This window comes from Anolis sagrei, chromosome 1 (assembly GCF_037176765.1).
Source record: "Anolis sagrei isolate rAnoSag1 chromosome 1, rAnoSag1.mat, whole genome shotgun sequence".
Lineage (NCBI taxonomy): Eukaryota > Metazoa > Chordata > Lepidosauria > Squamata > Dactyloidae > Anolis > Anolis sagrei.
The window spans coordinates 209,731,290-209,748,402 of NC_090021.1; the positions used below are offsets into that span (position 1 = coordinate 209,731,290).

Sequence of the window (17,113 nt, forward strand, 5' to 3'; positions counted from 1 at the left end):
AGAGGTGTAAATATTATTCACACTTCGAAATTGGTTCTCTTCGCAAGTCTTTGTTATCCTGAAGGAGAATAACACAGTCTGAGATTGGACGAAGCAAGCCTATGAACAGTACCATAATTCCTTAAATTCTAAGCAAGCATTAGAACAGCTATTACATGTATTCTTATCAGTTCGTCTATAGGCACTGAAGCCTTTCTACTTCACCCTTGAGGGGGCACCATCCAAGGAGAATTCATTTAATGTAATTTTCCTTTTGTAGACCATGTACTTTCAGATTTTTAGAGCAATCTGTTCTATACTCAGCATTTAACTTCCATGAAATGTACAAAAATTTAAATATGGCTGAAATAAACATGATTTTGAAACTTTAGTTAACTGTGTTTGGACATTTTCCCACCAGCATTATAAAACAGAGACCAATCATCCGATCAGCTCCTACAGAATTCTGGGAAATGTAGTTTAGGGATGCCAAGGACCTCTCTAGCTGAGAATTCCAAGATTTCCCAGAAATCTGCAGAAGCAACTTGGACGATTGGCAGAAAATAGCCTCCATTCTATAATGCTGGTGGGAAAAGGTCCTTTGTTTCTAAAGTTGAGTAGTATGGAAGCAAAGTTAATTTCCCTGGCTGCAGACCTATGTCAAGTCCATTACTGGGAGGATCAATGTAGAGAGTTAATGGAATATGCCCCCATTAGATGGAAACTTCAGCAGTTCCACATGCACTTCACAGAAAAAAGGAACAATGTTTAGTTCCAGGAGCATCCACTCTTATTTTAATCTTGAATTGAGAAATTATATTCCTTTTAACTCAATTTCAGTGTGGGGGCCATTCTGACATAGTGGTTTGAGTGCTGGACTATGGCCCCTTCTACACTGCCATACAATCCAGATTATCAAAGTAGATAATCCATATTATCTGCTTTGAACTAGATTATATGGATCTACGTTGCCATATAATTCAGTGCAAAGCTGATAATCTGGATTTTATATGGCAGTGTAGGGTCTATGATGATGGGAGTCTAGAGTTTAAATCTCCATTCAGACAGAGAAATCCATTGAGCTACTGGAAAAGTCACAAAGAAAGGTAAAATCAACCCCACTCTGAACAAATATTGCCAAGAAAACTCTGTAATAGGTTTGTCTTAGAGTTATCATAAATTTGAAATGATTTGAAAACATGCAAAAACACATGGGATTTGACAAAGAACTTATTATTGGGTTCTATTTACACTTACACATTACAGTGTCACCATTAAAGGATCTAAGGGCAATAGCATTAGGAGAAATGTCTTTTAAAAGCTTGTCCCAGCAACATGTCCCCATCAATGTTGCTGACAAACCATAATGATGATCTCTTTATGGGAAGGGAAAGGAAAGGTTCGACAAGAATTTATACACTGGCATTGGTATGAAATATGAGCAAACAAGGAAGAGCAGAATATCTGTTATACCACTCACTTCTACACATACTGAGCCGAAAAGGCAGAACAATCTATTTCCATTGACAAAGGTGATCTAGGTAGCTGGATACACACTTATCTATTGGAATGATACAAAAGGATGAACATGTTTTGATGACTATGCATTGGGATGACAGCGCCTTTCGAAAGCAAGCCTACTGTGTTTGCTTTCCTTATTTCACTGTTGGATATATGGAATTTTTTACCCAACACTGAAGAAGAAGCTGGCATGTGATAAGTCCTTTGGCAGCTTCTCCCTTGATTTATGTCATGACTATTTATTGCAAGCTGTCAACAAAATGTTGATGCTGAAAATGAGGTGAAGGCATCACTGTAAGCTTCCCTCCCATCCCCCATCCCCTTTTAAATATCACACCTTTTATGGGATGTGTTCTATCCTACTTTCAAGACAATAGCTCTATGTGGTGTTTTATGTAAATATATAAAGATTTTGGATTATCTCTTTCAGTTTGAGGAGTAAGACATCTCGGATCCATTTGGCACAGAGATAAATGTCAAGTCAGATCACTCATACTTGTACACACCATGCAAATTATATTTACCCCTGCTGGTTTAAAAACTCTAGCTTACACTCAAGAAAACTTTTTAAAAAACAGAAAATGTAATTAGATTCTTGGATAATGCTTGGTATTGCTTTTCTGAAAGTTCTATTTCAACGGCAGATTCTTGTATCTGGCTAGTCCTGTTAATATTGTCCCATAAAGCATTTGGGACTTTCCAGGCAAAGTCTTGCTGGCTCATGTTCATTCAAGTCTCTTTATAGTAAAAATTCTCCTTTAGCACAGTTTGGAAGGAAATGGACGATATAATGAGTTTCTAACCTGCTGCAAGCTGGAAATTAACAGCAGAGCTTTATATTGACTTAATATAAGATTTGCCTTGCATTTTGCTTTGATTGTTATCTCAGGTAAATTCCACTGAGTTAACCGGAAAAAAGATTTTAGCATCAACATACATGTATAATGGATCAACACCCACTCTTTAAAGTTCTATAACTCTGGCTGAGAAAAGTTCATTGAGTAGGCTTTAAGCATTAAGCACAAAGAAAATTGCTTGTTTTGTGTTGTTCACTTCAATTTTAACGGAAGAGGTCTCTGCGTGTGCCTTTCTTATTAAAGCAACATTAATGCTTCAGTTCAAATAATTTGTTTCTAGATTTTAATATTGCAATCTGCACAGAATAGATATAATGAGTATCTCTGTTAACCAAGTTACCACGTGCAGCTTGATTTTCCAACATTATCTTGATTTGGTCTTAAAGCTATAAACTAGATTCAGAGACATCCCCAAACAGACTGGGAATAAATTGTCAATTCATCTCCCCATTAAGCTCTTCCTCCATACTTTTTCTTTTTTCTTAGCATATTATTGCTTCTAAAATAGAGACATAGCAATTTAAATAAAATTGTTGTAAAAAGAAGTTTTCAGTTATAAGTTTCTCAAATATCTAGTTCTGATTTCTTTGAGTTATTGATTAAACATCCTCTTGTAGACTAGAACAGCAAGCATGAATAAGTCTTGAGAAATATATGCTCCATGTAAGCAAACAGCATGATGCCACTACAGCATCTAGATTAAATTAATTTTGACTGTAATGTACTGAACTGTCTTGTGTACTCAAACATATCCACTGGATCCTTGCAACAAATCTGGTTTCCTTAACTTCTGAATTCAAATATAAAAGCTACCCTCTTCAAAGTGGTTCCTCTCCTTAATGGAAAATATAGCTTCTCTAGAATAAATGCACACACTAACTTCTGTTAACTCTGAAGTACCACCATGACATGGGAAATTAGCAAAATGTTATTTTTCTCATAGGGCATTCTCTTCCCTATAGCCATAGTCTCTTCTCAGTGTAAAAGGAGATGGTAAGCTAGGCTGTCCACTTAAGCTCCTCCCAGCTCTTGGTTCTTGTAAGGTTTGTGGACTCAGAGATGAGAGGCAAGATAAGAGTTCATTCATAGAGAACATGTAAAATACTGAGACTCTGAAAGCAACTATGAAATGTATGCTTGTTTGTATAGCTGATTCATGCCGTTGTTTAATTACTGGAACTACAGAAGAGAAATTATCATTATTAAGTTGATTTGTAAGAATAATTAATTATGTTGGGTATCTTGCTTATTACTTTTTATAGCTCATGGTAGTATATAAAGTTACAAAGCCTCTCAAGTTTTTTTTTAAAGTTTCCAAAATGTATTGATTATTCACATAGAATATACAACTACTGCAAGATTAGTTGGTTGGTGTCCTTCCTTTGTTATATATTCTGTTTTTCCTTATTAAAATTGGCTTTATTTAGCTGATACAACACTGAAAGTCCTAGATTGGTGATTTGTTAAGTGTCACCAGTAAGTTAACATAAAAAAATGCATCAGTCAAACTGTCTGTTAATGTGTGGTAGACTAACCCAACAAAACAAAACTCTCAGATATAGTATTGGTTTCTGTAAATGATGGTTCTGTTTCCTGATGTTTGTTTCTGTGAGGATGGAGTGAGAAGGGAAACAAAGACAGAGTGTGAAAAACAAAGGATATTACTTTAGAATCTGATTTTTGAAGAATAATGATATGAAATACCAGGAGGAACATCAGAATGGGCAGCTTCCAGCAGATTGGAAAAAAGTTAGTCTTTGGATGCTGGAAGGCAGCAGGGCAGGGCAGGACAGGATGGGTAGAAGCGGTGCAGTCCACTATCTCCTGTGAAAACAACCTGGGGTGATTCCTTTAGGAGTCCTTCCACACAGCTATCTAACACAGAATGTCAAAGCAGATAATCCATAATATCTGCTTTGAACTGGGTTATCAAAGTCCACACTCCCATATAATCCAGTTCAATGTGGATTTCCTACAGTTGTGTTGAAGGGCCAAGGTCCTAGATGAGAAGCAGAGAAACTTCACTCTTGGGTGCTTTGTTTTCTAGTCCCATTCCCAACCAGTGAACTAGGTTCGGTCATCTCATCAGATCTGCTACTGTCATATAAAAGACCATCAATTCATGGAAAAGATGGGGCATTTTTCCAAATTACTAGGCACTACTGAGCTCACACCAAGCCAATGACATGAGGAGTAATTGCTCTGGAGCCCCAAGGAGGCTTATCTCTGAACAGACAAGCAGTGGTCATTGGCAACTTCCTTGTCTATGAGTTTTTAAGTGAAACGTTAAAAGAGCTATTCAAAAAGTTCAAGTACTTTAACCTTCAACTTCTTGAGTGTTGAGGTAAAAGAGTCCAAGCTTCTATGGGGAGGTTCAGTAGGCCATTAAGCAAATGTAACTTCATCAGCTACTATGAGATGAGGAGGGTCATCATCCCAGACCAGATAAGATGAAAGTGGTACCCAGTTTCAAGACCTTTTTTGTACTTCTTGCCCAAATCCATGCTCATAAAGCAAACCAATAAAATGGAAATGCTACCTGACATTAATTTTTGTTGCAATCCATTGGAAATAGTCCTGGACTGAATACTTCTGGACTGCAGAAGTTCTTAATTTGACTGGCTAGACTGGATAATTGGATCTTGAGAAGAGAACTTGGCAAAGAGGGAAGGGGTAGGAGGAGATGAGCAGTCTTAGATTATGGACATTTACATGCATATTTTAAGATCTTAAGTATAATATATTTGAGTCCTGGCCTCAATCTGATCTTTGTATATATTGTTTAATGTGTCTTGTCCTGGTGCAAACTGTTTGTAGGGTTTTCTTTTGGCAACTGCCCTTCAGAGAGATAGGGCAGTCTATAATCTATGGATTTGGAGAGCCAACAGTAAAGCCTACTTGGGATTCTTTAGCTGCCTCCCAGTCAAGTATTAACCACAGGTGACTTCACTTGCCTACAAAAAATAAATAAACAATAATAAACTTTATTTCTGTATCTATGAATTCAACTATACACAGCAAAAACATATTTTTAAAAATTCAAAAAGTTCACCTTGATTTTGCAATTTAAGTCAGGGACACCATGTTGCTACATCATTGCTGGACATGAGCATCCATAGATTTTTTTTATATACCCACAGAGGGTCCTGGAACCAAACCTCAATGGATGCGAAGCACCCACTGTATTTCAGAGGTAGAAACTGGCAAAACCACATCCGACAATTCAGTGCTTATGAAAATCTTACGAAATTCATGGGGTCACCATAACTCAACAGGCAAATTGAAGGTACATACACAATGCACTCCACATCTCTAATTCCCACTATTGGTAGGAACAATGTCCATGATTATTATTATGCAAAATCACATTTACACTATTCTAGTAGAAAATCTAGGCTAACATTTTGCTAATCAGAAAAAGTATTCTTTTTCATCTTTAATTTCTGATAGGGCAGTATATTCTGTTATTCAGGATTTATCTGATGTGTGTGTATGAATGTAGAGATAGATATGGACCAAACTTGACATACTTAGTACTGAGTGTTGATCTAACAGAATTTACAGAAGCCTACAAATCAATAAGGCTCATATCATATTCATGGATAACATGGATTTTGAAACAAAATGTGCAGCTACATGAAAACCTCTAATGTATTAATCATTTAAGGGTCTCAATAAAAAAAACTAAAAATAGTCAATATATGTCTTGATACTTTAGAAGCACAGCTTAAAGAGCAATGCATGCTTGAAGAATTTTCTGGGAGAAAATGAGGGGGAAAGCAAGGACTGTCGATTAGTTTCAGTATGAATTTAAAGCTATGGAAATGAGACATTTTCTAGAAATGAATGGGAGTTCATTGGGTCTAGGGTTTTGAATTGGATAGCTAGGAAAAACTGAAGAAAAAGTTTAGAAAAGTAAAAGTTGGCAGTACTCAAAAGTATTCCCTTAAGTGTAGTAGTGATCACATCCATTCCTGAGAGCTATCACTGTCTGTTTTAGCAGTGACCCCTGCTATGCTTTATACATACATATATCACATATGCCATTTTGCTGTCCTCTTTGTAAGGCTGTGAATAGGAGGAAGGTTCCCTTTTATCTGAGTTAGGATGATGATGGTGGTGGTGGTCGTGGTGATGGCCACAATCATGATGATGATGATTATTGTCATTAATTCATACAGTGCCAACACAGCATGGGGTGCATTGCAAGCAAAATAGTAAGACAATTTTTGTTTCATTTGGTTTAATTCTTGGTTTAAAATATGTACTGAGAGTGTTGTCAGAAATCTCTAAAAACTCTCAAGTTTTTCCATCATCCTGCTAACATTGATTACAACTACCTGTATTTTGATACATAATAATACTAATATCATTAATAAGTGTTCTGTCAGTTTTTCTAAGACTTCCACTCACTACTTCACCCACACAATTCCCAACCTTACTCCAAATCTTGAGACCAAAATGCTCACCAAACAGTATATTAGAAGATTTTCAAAGGCAGAATGGAAACAAGATTTTCCAGATGCTCGTTATATACAAGTTAATGCATAATTCTGAAACATCATTACTAAAGTGCTGATTTGAAGTTAATTCATAAATGGATAATGGGGATAATTATTTTAAAACTGGAAGTGATCACTGATTATAAACCCCATGGCTAGATTGACCCTTGTGCTAAAGAACAGACACCATCAAAGTCTTTATTAACATATACATTAACAGGTTCTCATTAGAAGTTCAACTTAAGCAAGCCTTGTGGATTTGTTGGAATCAACTTTGAAGAAGATGACCTTTTTAAGTTCCTGCTTCTTTATCTAACTCTGAACTAATAGACTTATAAGGATTTGGAAGATCATGAGATAGCACCTCTTCTAGTCTAACTAACACGTCTGCTCAAGTTATTGAAAACACTGGATTAGTTTTCATTGTTACTTGTTTAACTAACATTGCATATATAACATGGCAACCTTATTCACAAGAATAGGTCTCTACAGTCACCTACAAACAAACAGCTAAGACCCTATACTTGGAAGGCAATCATATTTGGAGACGAGAAATCATTGATGATTCATGAGAAGTACATTTCTGTAATTCTAGTGGATAGCTGAAACGTCACGAGGGCATGCTTTGTCTCACATTGATAAGCAAGTACCAATTCAGTGAATAGAGTGGACATACTGTAAGTGTTTTTATGCACATAAATAACACAATCATTATGAATTTTACAACTCAGGCAGGATCCACTGGTTTTGTTTGTTTTATTGTGCAACAACAACAATAATTTAGATATGATATATACAATAGCTAGAGCATATGCCATCTCATAGGAAGGCATGTAGTTCTGTAATAATATTCTTCTTGGATAAAGGAACAAGTAATTTTAGCAATTTTCTTTCCACTGCAAGATAATTTTTGAGAACTACAGATTTTAATTTCACAGTTTAGAAGTTACTCCGCATACAATTTGCAAGTGCTTAGTTTATGCAGAAGGCATTGTATTCTGTATCAAATATAATACTAATATGTTGTTTTCTATGAAAATCAACCATCTGTGAATTTTATCCAGAAGAATTCTCCAATTATAGCAATTTCTGTGAAGGAAATCATATTTCTACTGCTTTCTCTTCCAAAAGAGTGCAGAAATTTTGCGTAGAATGATTATCTAATAATATACGAGTATCTTTAGATTCTTTATTAGCACTTTATACTTCTGAAATTGAATAATGCTGTTTTATCTATGGCAATTGCTGTATTTTATTGTTTTTACCAGGAGGTAATGTGAATTTATGATATTTTGTTGATTGTTTATTGTCTACTTGAATGTTTTGTTTTGCACTTGTTATATTTTGCATGTCACGCCTTGAGTGCTTTGTGAGCCGGCCCGAGTCCCTCTGGGAGATGGTGGTTGGATATAAAAAAAGATTATTATTATTGTTGTTGTTGTTGTTGTTGTTGTTGTTAAATATCTATAAAGATTATTGCCAGTTCAGGACATTTTGTAAGTGTTTTTCAACATGGGAGGGGGGCGATCATTTTTCAAACATTTTCAAATATTATTTTCACTCCTATTTAGAAGTGGCATTCTTAGCATTTTGTGAAATGACAGGATTCTTTTTGTAACATAGAATGAACTTCTGTTATAAAGAATGTGCTATCTTAATAGATGGATAGCCTTTTCTCACTCATAATGTTGAATGTTGCAATTATTATTTAACGGACAGCTGTCCAGGCAACACTGTTTTAATTGATCTTTCTATTTTTACCTATTAATTTGACTGGTTAATCAACTGAGTTCTTTAAATCCAATAAGCAGTACACAGTTGGCTCACCATATTTTTGGATTTGACTTTTGCGGATTTGATTATTCACAGATTTGATTGAATATTTTCTTGAGAAATCTCTAGGTCCTCCAGCACAACTCTATGGACATTGCAACCTCTAAATCTTTTAGTGCAAGTATATGATCAACTAATAGATTTCTAAAGAAACGTTTTCACAGGTTAAAAAAATAATATTCCTGATTTTTCACTTTTGTGAGGGATTGGTTCTCCTAACCCCAGTGAATGTGAAGGGCTAACTGTATAGGAATTTAGACCATCCCTTATATAGACAGAAAAGTAATGGGTACAATACACTTGTTCACATGCAACATCTACCCATTCCACATAAGCCTTATGCTGGACACTTTCCTGAGTGATTCCACCCTTCTTTTAAAAAGTGATAATGCAACTGCTTTTATGCACATCCCAAATGGCTGCTTCTTTAAGGAAGAAGTACTTGGGAGGCAAGGGAGTTCAAATCCAGTAAGAGGAAACATTCCTGTCTATAATTTTCAATCAGTCACCATATAGTTCAAAGAAGAGGAGTGACAGCGTAAGCACTACATGAGTGCTGTATTATATTCTTCCATTTTATTCAGTATGGAATGAGAACATAAAGCTTTCAACTTAAGATACTGATTTAGCAATTGCAGAGACACGCTGTGTTCAGATATGCACTTACAAGTGCCCCATTTATCCTTTAAGTGGCAATGATTCCCACAGTTTTAGGATAAACACATGCAAGTAAATGTAAAGCCTCCCTTGTTGTAATTGCAATTCTTACTTGGAGGCAGATCCTTCACTTTGGGAATATGGAAACATTCTCGGAGATATTTCAGTTCATCTTCTTCATCTAAGTACAGAGCGACTTTCTTGTCCAAGGTACTGCATTCTAACTGGGAGGCAATGTTTTCTATAATGGTTACTGGTGAGCCATGAGCAAATAGATCCATTTTCAAGTTATTCATTTCTTAACCCTGAAAATGACAAGAGAGAAAATTGCAATTTAGATTCTATGCCATGCATCTGATGTGAAGTTAGTCTGTGGAAGTGAAGTTAGTTATGTCTGCTGAGCTATAGACTACAAGCTCTTAAAAGTGAAATGTTTGGGACTGTAAGCAAAAAGTTAGAAGTTCTCAGTCCTAGCATTTTTTCAGGCAGCATACTGCTGTAGCCCTAAAGCCATCAGTTTTAAATACCACACTTTCCCTATAAAGCTATATCAGCAACTTCTGTGTTCTTCCACTGATCCAACAACAGTAACAAATTCCATTCACACTTGCAAAAGGCTGCAGGCAACATTATTGTTTCGACAATCTGCGCTCCCGAAAATAGCAGGTGCATCAACACATTGAAACTTGTGTTTTGAAGCTTGAGCAATCTTTAGGCTTTTTAGCTCCTTGATTCACAGATGCTATCTAAAGAATCTGGAAGTTTTTTTTACTGTTAGGCTCAACTGAAAATGGGCAAACACAGGCTTAAAGACAGTTCAAGGTCGACACTTCATTGTATGACTGAATAACCCAGGGGACAACTGTTTCCTCGCAAAACATGACAATGTCAAAAACTAAGCAATAATTTCCTAAAAGTCCTCAGTGATATGAAGAATTTCCTCTGAAATATATTCAAATCCAAGTCTGCACATGCAATTATCAGACATATGCAGGACAACTACAATTGTATATACCAGGGTTCAAATCTCTAGAAACCCACTTGGTGACCTTGAGCAAGTCATGTGCTCTCAACCTCAGAGGAAGGCAAAGGCTTCTGCACAAATCTTGCCAAGAAAAGACTATGATAGTTTCACCTTAGGGTTGCCCTGAGTCAGAAATTATTTGGAGAGACACATCAATAATACAGCTCAACAACAACAAAACTCTTGGTGTCTTGGTCTTTAGACCTGTTCCTGGGGTTATTTGCGGTGGTTATTTAAAAAATGGCATTGGATAGACTGCATCAGCTCTAATTTCTTAGATGCATTTATCATGGTTTTGTATGGGCGAACATGTGGCAACTGGTAGATGGCATATGTTCTGTATCCCAAAAACAGATAAGGGAAAATTGGCACCACTATTGGAATCAGTACATCAAATATACCAAGCAACAGGGCTAACATTTGAGGCACCAAAATGTGTGTCTGTCAGTGTGGTATATTGCTGTGGTGAAAACCATGGTCAGTTTTAAGACTTTACTGAACATTTACATGTTGAACTTGGCTAGATGACAGCTCTGTAAAAGTTCATTCAAACTATAGCAGTGTTAAGTAATGAATTAATAATCAGCCATTCATCATTTTTATTATTGGTAATAGCTGATGACTGACCAAGTGACATTCACTATGAACTCTGCAAAGGGACCAGCTGCTTCTTTTACTTTTTTGCATTTAAAAACACCAAATTGATTAATAATTAAATTAAGAAGTAATGGTTAATTAATTGATTCTGTTAATTAAAGAAAGAGCACTGTGTGTCCACTTTCCAAGTTTTATTGGCCATTCACCTGGGCCTAACTATAATTGCAAGAGTTATTCTGTCTCCATCAGTGCCAATAGTGCTGATGATATACTTCCAAATACAGCTTGATTTTATCTAAAAGGCATGATTGGACAATATTGGAAAAATAACTTAAAAGGTTGCCTGTAGTTATATTCTATCAGTAGCTGGACTTCAATAATCTTATCGCAACACTCACTTTGGTGATGAAATTATGCATGCATAGAAGGGTTTCATTCAGGGTTTTTTTTTTTGGGGGGGGTCTTAGGGCCCCTCTCCTAACAACTTTCTCCCCTATTCAACAGAGGGCCCTTCCACACAGCTCTATATCCCAGAATATCAAAGCAGAAAATCCCACAATATCTGCTTGAACTGGGTTATATGAGTCCACATTCAGATAATGTGAGATTTCCTGCCTTGATATCCTGAGATATAGGGCTGTGTGGAAGGGCCCCGAGAAACAAGTGGAAGCTTTCAGCACCTTGTGGTACCGAGATATAGGGCCCTTCCACACAGCCCTATATTCTAGAATATCAAGGCAGGAAATCCAACAATATCTACTTTGAACTGGGATATCTGAGTCCACACTGAGATAATGAAGAATTTTCTGCCTTGATTTTCTGGGATATAGGGCTGTGTGGAAGGGCCCTGAGTCGACACTCAGATAATGTGGGATTACCTGCCTTGATATCCTGAGATATAGGGCTGTGTGGAAGGCCCCCGAGAGACAGGTGGAAGCTTTCAGCACCTTGTGGTACCGAGATATAGGGCCCTTCCACACAGCCCTATATTACAGAAAATCAAGGCAGGAAATCTCACAATATCTGCTTTGAACTGGGATATCTGAGTCCACACTCAGATAATGATGAATTTTCTGCCTTGATTTTCTGGGATATAGGGCTGTGTGGAAAGGCCCTGAGACTCAGCAGCACCAGCCACTGGTTAAAATTCAACCCCAAGCTTCTCTTTCCCATGAGGAAGGCAGAGATAATGTCTACTCATTTTTCAGTGTTCAAAACGTAGGCACCAGTTCAATAATCTTTACTTTTATGAAGGAAATGAATCTAGAAGAATGCTTGTCACTGCAAAATACAAGCAGAAACATTGGACCCTTCCACACAGCCCTATATCCCAGAATATCAAGACAGAAAATCTCACAATATCTGCTTTGAACTGGGTTATCCAAGTCCACACTCAGATAATGTGGTATTTCCTGCCTTGATATTCTGGGATATAGGGCTGTGTGGAAGGGCCCCTAGACTTGATCTACACGGCCATTACAATGCAGATTGAACTGGAATATATGGCAGTGTACATTCATATAATACAGTTCAATGCAGTTCAATCTCCATTATATGAGTCTACACTGATCATACAATGCAATTCATCAAGGCAGAAAATCCCACATTATCTTAGTGTAGACTCAGATAACCCAGTTCAAAGCAGCTATTGTGGGATTTTCTGCCTTGATATTCTGGGATATAGGGCTGTGTGGAAAAGCCCCTACTTGTAGCTTACAGCCATTCTCCATAACTGTGGAGTCTGAGCTCAAGAAAAGTAGAACTAAACAGCCTCACTGTGGTGATATTCTCCTTTACTAGTGTATTTGGCACCCTTGAAATGAGTCTATTTTATGAAATTATTGAATAAATAAACCTGGAGGCTTGGTTTTATTTAATTGTAGAATAAATTCAGTGTTAGATGCCGAAGCCTTGAAACCACAAAGAAAAAAATTGGAAGGTGTCAATTTAAAATCATAATTATGAAGTGAAATAAAATACCAAACTGAGAATCAATTGTACTGTTGTTAAGGAATGCCTTTTAAGAGGCCCAGGGCCCTTCCACGCAGCCATATAACCCAGAATATCAAGGCAGAAAATCCCACAATATTCGCTTTGAAGTGGGGGCCCTTCCACACAACCCTATATCAAAGCAGAAAATCCCACATTATTTGAGTGTGGACGTAGATAACCCAGTTCAAAGCAGATATTGTGGGATTGTCTGCCTTGATATCCTGGGAAGGGCCCTGGGTTATCTGAGTCCACACTGTCATATATTCCAATTCAAAACAGAAAATGTGGGATTTTATTCAGCTGTCTGGAAGGAGCCTAAGATTTGAGAGTGAAATACAGAAAAAAAAAGTTCCTGACTCACTATTAATTTCAGCTGTATTTTAACTTTGGCTGTTATAGTGTACAGTACATTTGGTTGCAATCCCAATAACCTTAATAATATTCTAAATCCTTGCAGTGGTAATCAAGAATAAAACTGTGAATTTTCCTTGGTATTTTCAGTCATCTTAAATTTGCAAATGAGGATTATACTTCGTGTCCATGTGCAACTGAGAACCAGTATTAAAAAACTCTAAAATTACAACAACACAACAACAGAGAGGAAACAAACAAGGACATCTAATCACCTCTGAACAAAAGTTTGCTCCAGGCACTGTCAGGCCATTATATGCTAATCAAGGTGGTCAGTTGAAACAGTCACACCTAGCTCCAGCAAACCAGAGTCCTTTGTCCCCCTGGTCATTCCACGGATATATAAACCCTTTTTCCTAGTTCCAACAGACCTCACTACCTCTGAGGATGCTTGCCGTAGATGCAGGCGAAACGTCAGGAGAGAATGCCTCTAGACAATGGCATTTGATTATAGCCTGAAAAAACCTACAACAACCCACTCTCACATTAGTTAACATGGTGGCAATGAGGAGAAAATAATTTCCTGGGGGAAAAAAAGCAAATGTTTTGCTACAATTTTGCTTTATATTTAAACCCCTTTTGGCTTCTCCTTTCACTTCAATGTTTTCAGTATAGTTTTCTTTGCAGTTCTAAGACAAAGGCCCACATGTTCTTACCTTCACTAATGTAAAACTGATTCCTCTTTTCTGCTTTCCAGCAAAGTCCACTCAGCTCCTCACATTTTCCTGCCTTTATTAACTTGTCTGTTTACTTTTTCTTCCAACTCCTTGGACTCTGATCCTTTCCTTTCTCCTCCCCTTCTTGGTTTAGGAGTTCAGCAACACATTTTTCTCTCATAGACAATGCTACTCACAATGCTACTATTTTTTTATTATTAAACTTTATTTGTACCCCGCTACCATCTCCCCAAGGGACTCGGTGCAGCTTGCATGAGGCCGAGCCCACAATACAACAATAAAACAATAGCAACAGTAATACAACAATAAATAAAACTCAAACAGAAAATAGTAATAAACATTAACAATAACACAACGACGTTTAAAAACCTATGGCAGGGCCAAATGTACTAATTAATTTTTTTTTTAAAAAAATAATGCTGGGCATGACCAGGTGACATATAAACAGGATAGAAATTTTGGAGAGGGTTAGAGCGTGCAGACAACCCTAGATCACTACTAAAGTGCTTTAAGGGACATATTGCTGGGAGTTTCCTTATTCTGGAAAGGCACACTGGAACAACCACATTTTCAGGCTCCTCCTAAAGACTGCCAATGCTGGAGCATGTCTGATGTCCCTGGGGAGTGAGTTCCAGAGTCAAGGGGCCACCACCGAGAAGGCCTTGTCCCTCGTCCCCGCCAATCGCGCTTGTGATGGAGGTGGGAGCACGAGCAGGGCTTCTCCAGATGATCAAAGAGATTGCGTGGGTTCGTATACAGTGATGCGGTCACGCAGGTAGGCGGGTTCCAAACAGTTTAGGGCATTGCAGGTAAGCACCTGCACCTTCAATTGGGACTAGAAAATGAACGGTAGCCTTAAACAGGAGGGTTGACCGCTCCCTGCAAGGAACACCAGTTAACAATCTGGCCGCCGCTCATTGAATCAATTGAAATTTCTGGGCCATTTTCAAGGGTAGCCCTATGTAGAGTGCATTACAGTAGTCCAATCTGGAGATGACTAAGGCATGGACCACCCTGGCCAGATCCAACTTCTCAAGGTACGGTCGCAGTTGGAGCATGAGTCTTAGTTGTGCAAAGACCCTCCCGGCCACCGCCGATGCCTGAACTTCAAGGGTAAGTGATGAGTCCAGGAGGACACCCAAACTGCGGACCTGTGACTTCAGGGGGAGTACAGCCCCGTCCAACACAGGTTGCCACCCTATACCCTGATCTGGTTTACGATCAACCAGGAGGACCTCTGTCTTATTGATCCTCAGCTTGTTCCTTCTCATCCAGACCGCCATAGCATCCAGGTACTCATTCAGCACCCGAGGGGCTTCCTTGGAATTAGGTAGAAAAGAGTAGTAGAGTTGCATGTCATCTGCGTAGAAATGGCACCCAACTCCAAAACTCCGTATGACCTCTCCCAGTGGTTTCATGTAGATGTTGAAAAGCATGGGAGACAGAATAGAACCTTGCGGGACCCCACAGGTCAAAGGCCAGGGGTCCGAGCAGGTGTCTCCTAGCTTCACCATCTGGGAACGGCCCTCCAGGAAGGATTGGAACCACGATAGAACCGTGCCTCCAAGACCCATTCTGGAGATTCGTCCCAGAAGGATACCATGATTGATGGTATCAAAAGCCTCTGAGATGTCCAAGAGAACCAACAGGGTCACACTCCCCCTGTCCAGCTCCCTACGGAGGTCATCCACCAAGGCGAACAAAGCCATCTCGGTGCTGTGACCAGGCCTGAAGCCAGACTGTGACTGGTCCAGGTAATTGATGTCATCCAGGAAGCCCTGGAGCTGAGAGGCGACCACCCGGTCCAACACCTTGCCCAGGAAAGGAAGGTTGGAGATTGGTCTGTAGTTGTTCAAGATTGTGGAGTCAAGGGAAGTCATTTTCAGGAGTGGTCTGACCACAGCCTGTTTTAGTCCAGATGGAAAAATCCCTTGCTCCAATGATACATTAATGATCAACATAAATCAATCAACCCACCCTTGGCCGATTTAATTAGCCAAGATGGGCAGGGGTTCAGAGCTGACGTGGTCGCCCTCACAGCCCCAAGGACCTCCTCCTCGCCCTCAGGATGAACAAGCCGGAAAGAATCCCACAAAACCAGACAAGCAGATGCCTCGGTCACCTCACCTGGCACTGTGATGAAATTGGAGTCCAGCTCAAGACGAATCTGAGCGACTTTATCTGCAAAATGGTGCGCAAACTTGCAGCACCGAGTTATTGGGCCATCGAAGGCCTCCTCCACCTCAGGGGGGTGAATGAGTTCCCCGACAACCCGAAACAACTCAGAAGATCTATTAGATGCAGATGCTATGTGGGCAGCCGTGAAGGTCTCCCTGGCTACCCGTATAGCCACGAAATAGGCCCTAAGTGAGGCTCTAACTCGTGTTCGGTCAGAGACAACCTTGGAGATTTGAATTCATTTAAAGTAGCCAGGTATTGCTGTACTGCCTCTTTACTTACTCTGTGCTCCATTTCTCCTAATGCATAATCTACTTGATTTCTCCAATGTTCAGTATGGTTTTTCTTTTTGGAGAAGGCTAAAGCAAAAAAGAAAGAAAGGGGGTACCCCATGTTGACCTCATTATTTTCTTGTTCTCCCTTTTACTCCAGACATAACCAAAATGTTTCTAATTTCTCAAACAATCCTAAGTTCATTCCATACTTCTGATTTTCTGACTTTACCTCTATGTAAACAGGTCATTTATTTGAATTCCTCTTTGTTAGTTTTCTTCTGTTCCAAGTTATTGTACATAGCTCTTTTACATATAAATACACAAGAATACTTACCTAAAACACTCCTTGAGATGGCCATCCAATCTTTAGAGATCTTTAAACAATCTCTTCATTTCAAAACCTGTAAAAATGACACCCGATATGTTATATTGTAGTCCCTGAATTTGCAAGACCTGAGCAAGGTTTTGTCGAAGGCTCTCATGGCTGGAATCACTGGGTTGTTGTATGTTTTTCAGACTATATGGCCATGTTCTCTGAGGATGCTTGCCATAGATGCAGGCGAAACATCAGGAGAGAATGCTTCTAGAACATGGCAATATAGCCTGAAAA

General features: G+C 38.6%; 1 protein-coding gene across 3 annotated transcripts in view; it reads right to left on the reverse strand.

The window, feature by feature from the left end:
- Nucleotides 1-16,901, reverse strand: part of KYNU (kynureninase) — a 114,451-nt gene extending 97,550 nt beyond the window's left edge. For 2 of the 3 annotated variants that reach the window (XR_010910417.1, XM_060776202.2), the window contains exons 1-2: nt 14,030-14,117; nt 9,462-9,654 (exon numbers count right to left, since the gene is read on the reverse strand). Coding sequence is in view for 2 of the 3 variants with exons in the window: in XM_060776202.2 (XP_060632185.2) it covers nt 9,462-9,645 (184 nt within the window). In the remaining variant the exon portion in view is untranslated. Of the gene's footprint in view, nt 1-9,461; nt 9,655-14,029; nt 14,118-16,837 lie in introns of those variants that run through there. The other variant, XM_060776206.2, reaches the window with a different exon arrangement.
- Nucleotides 16,902-17,113: the final 212 nt, after the last annotated feature.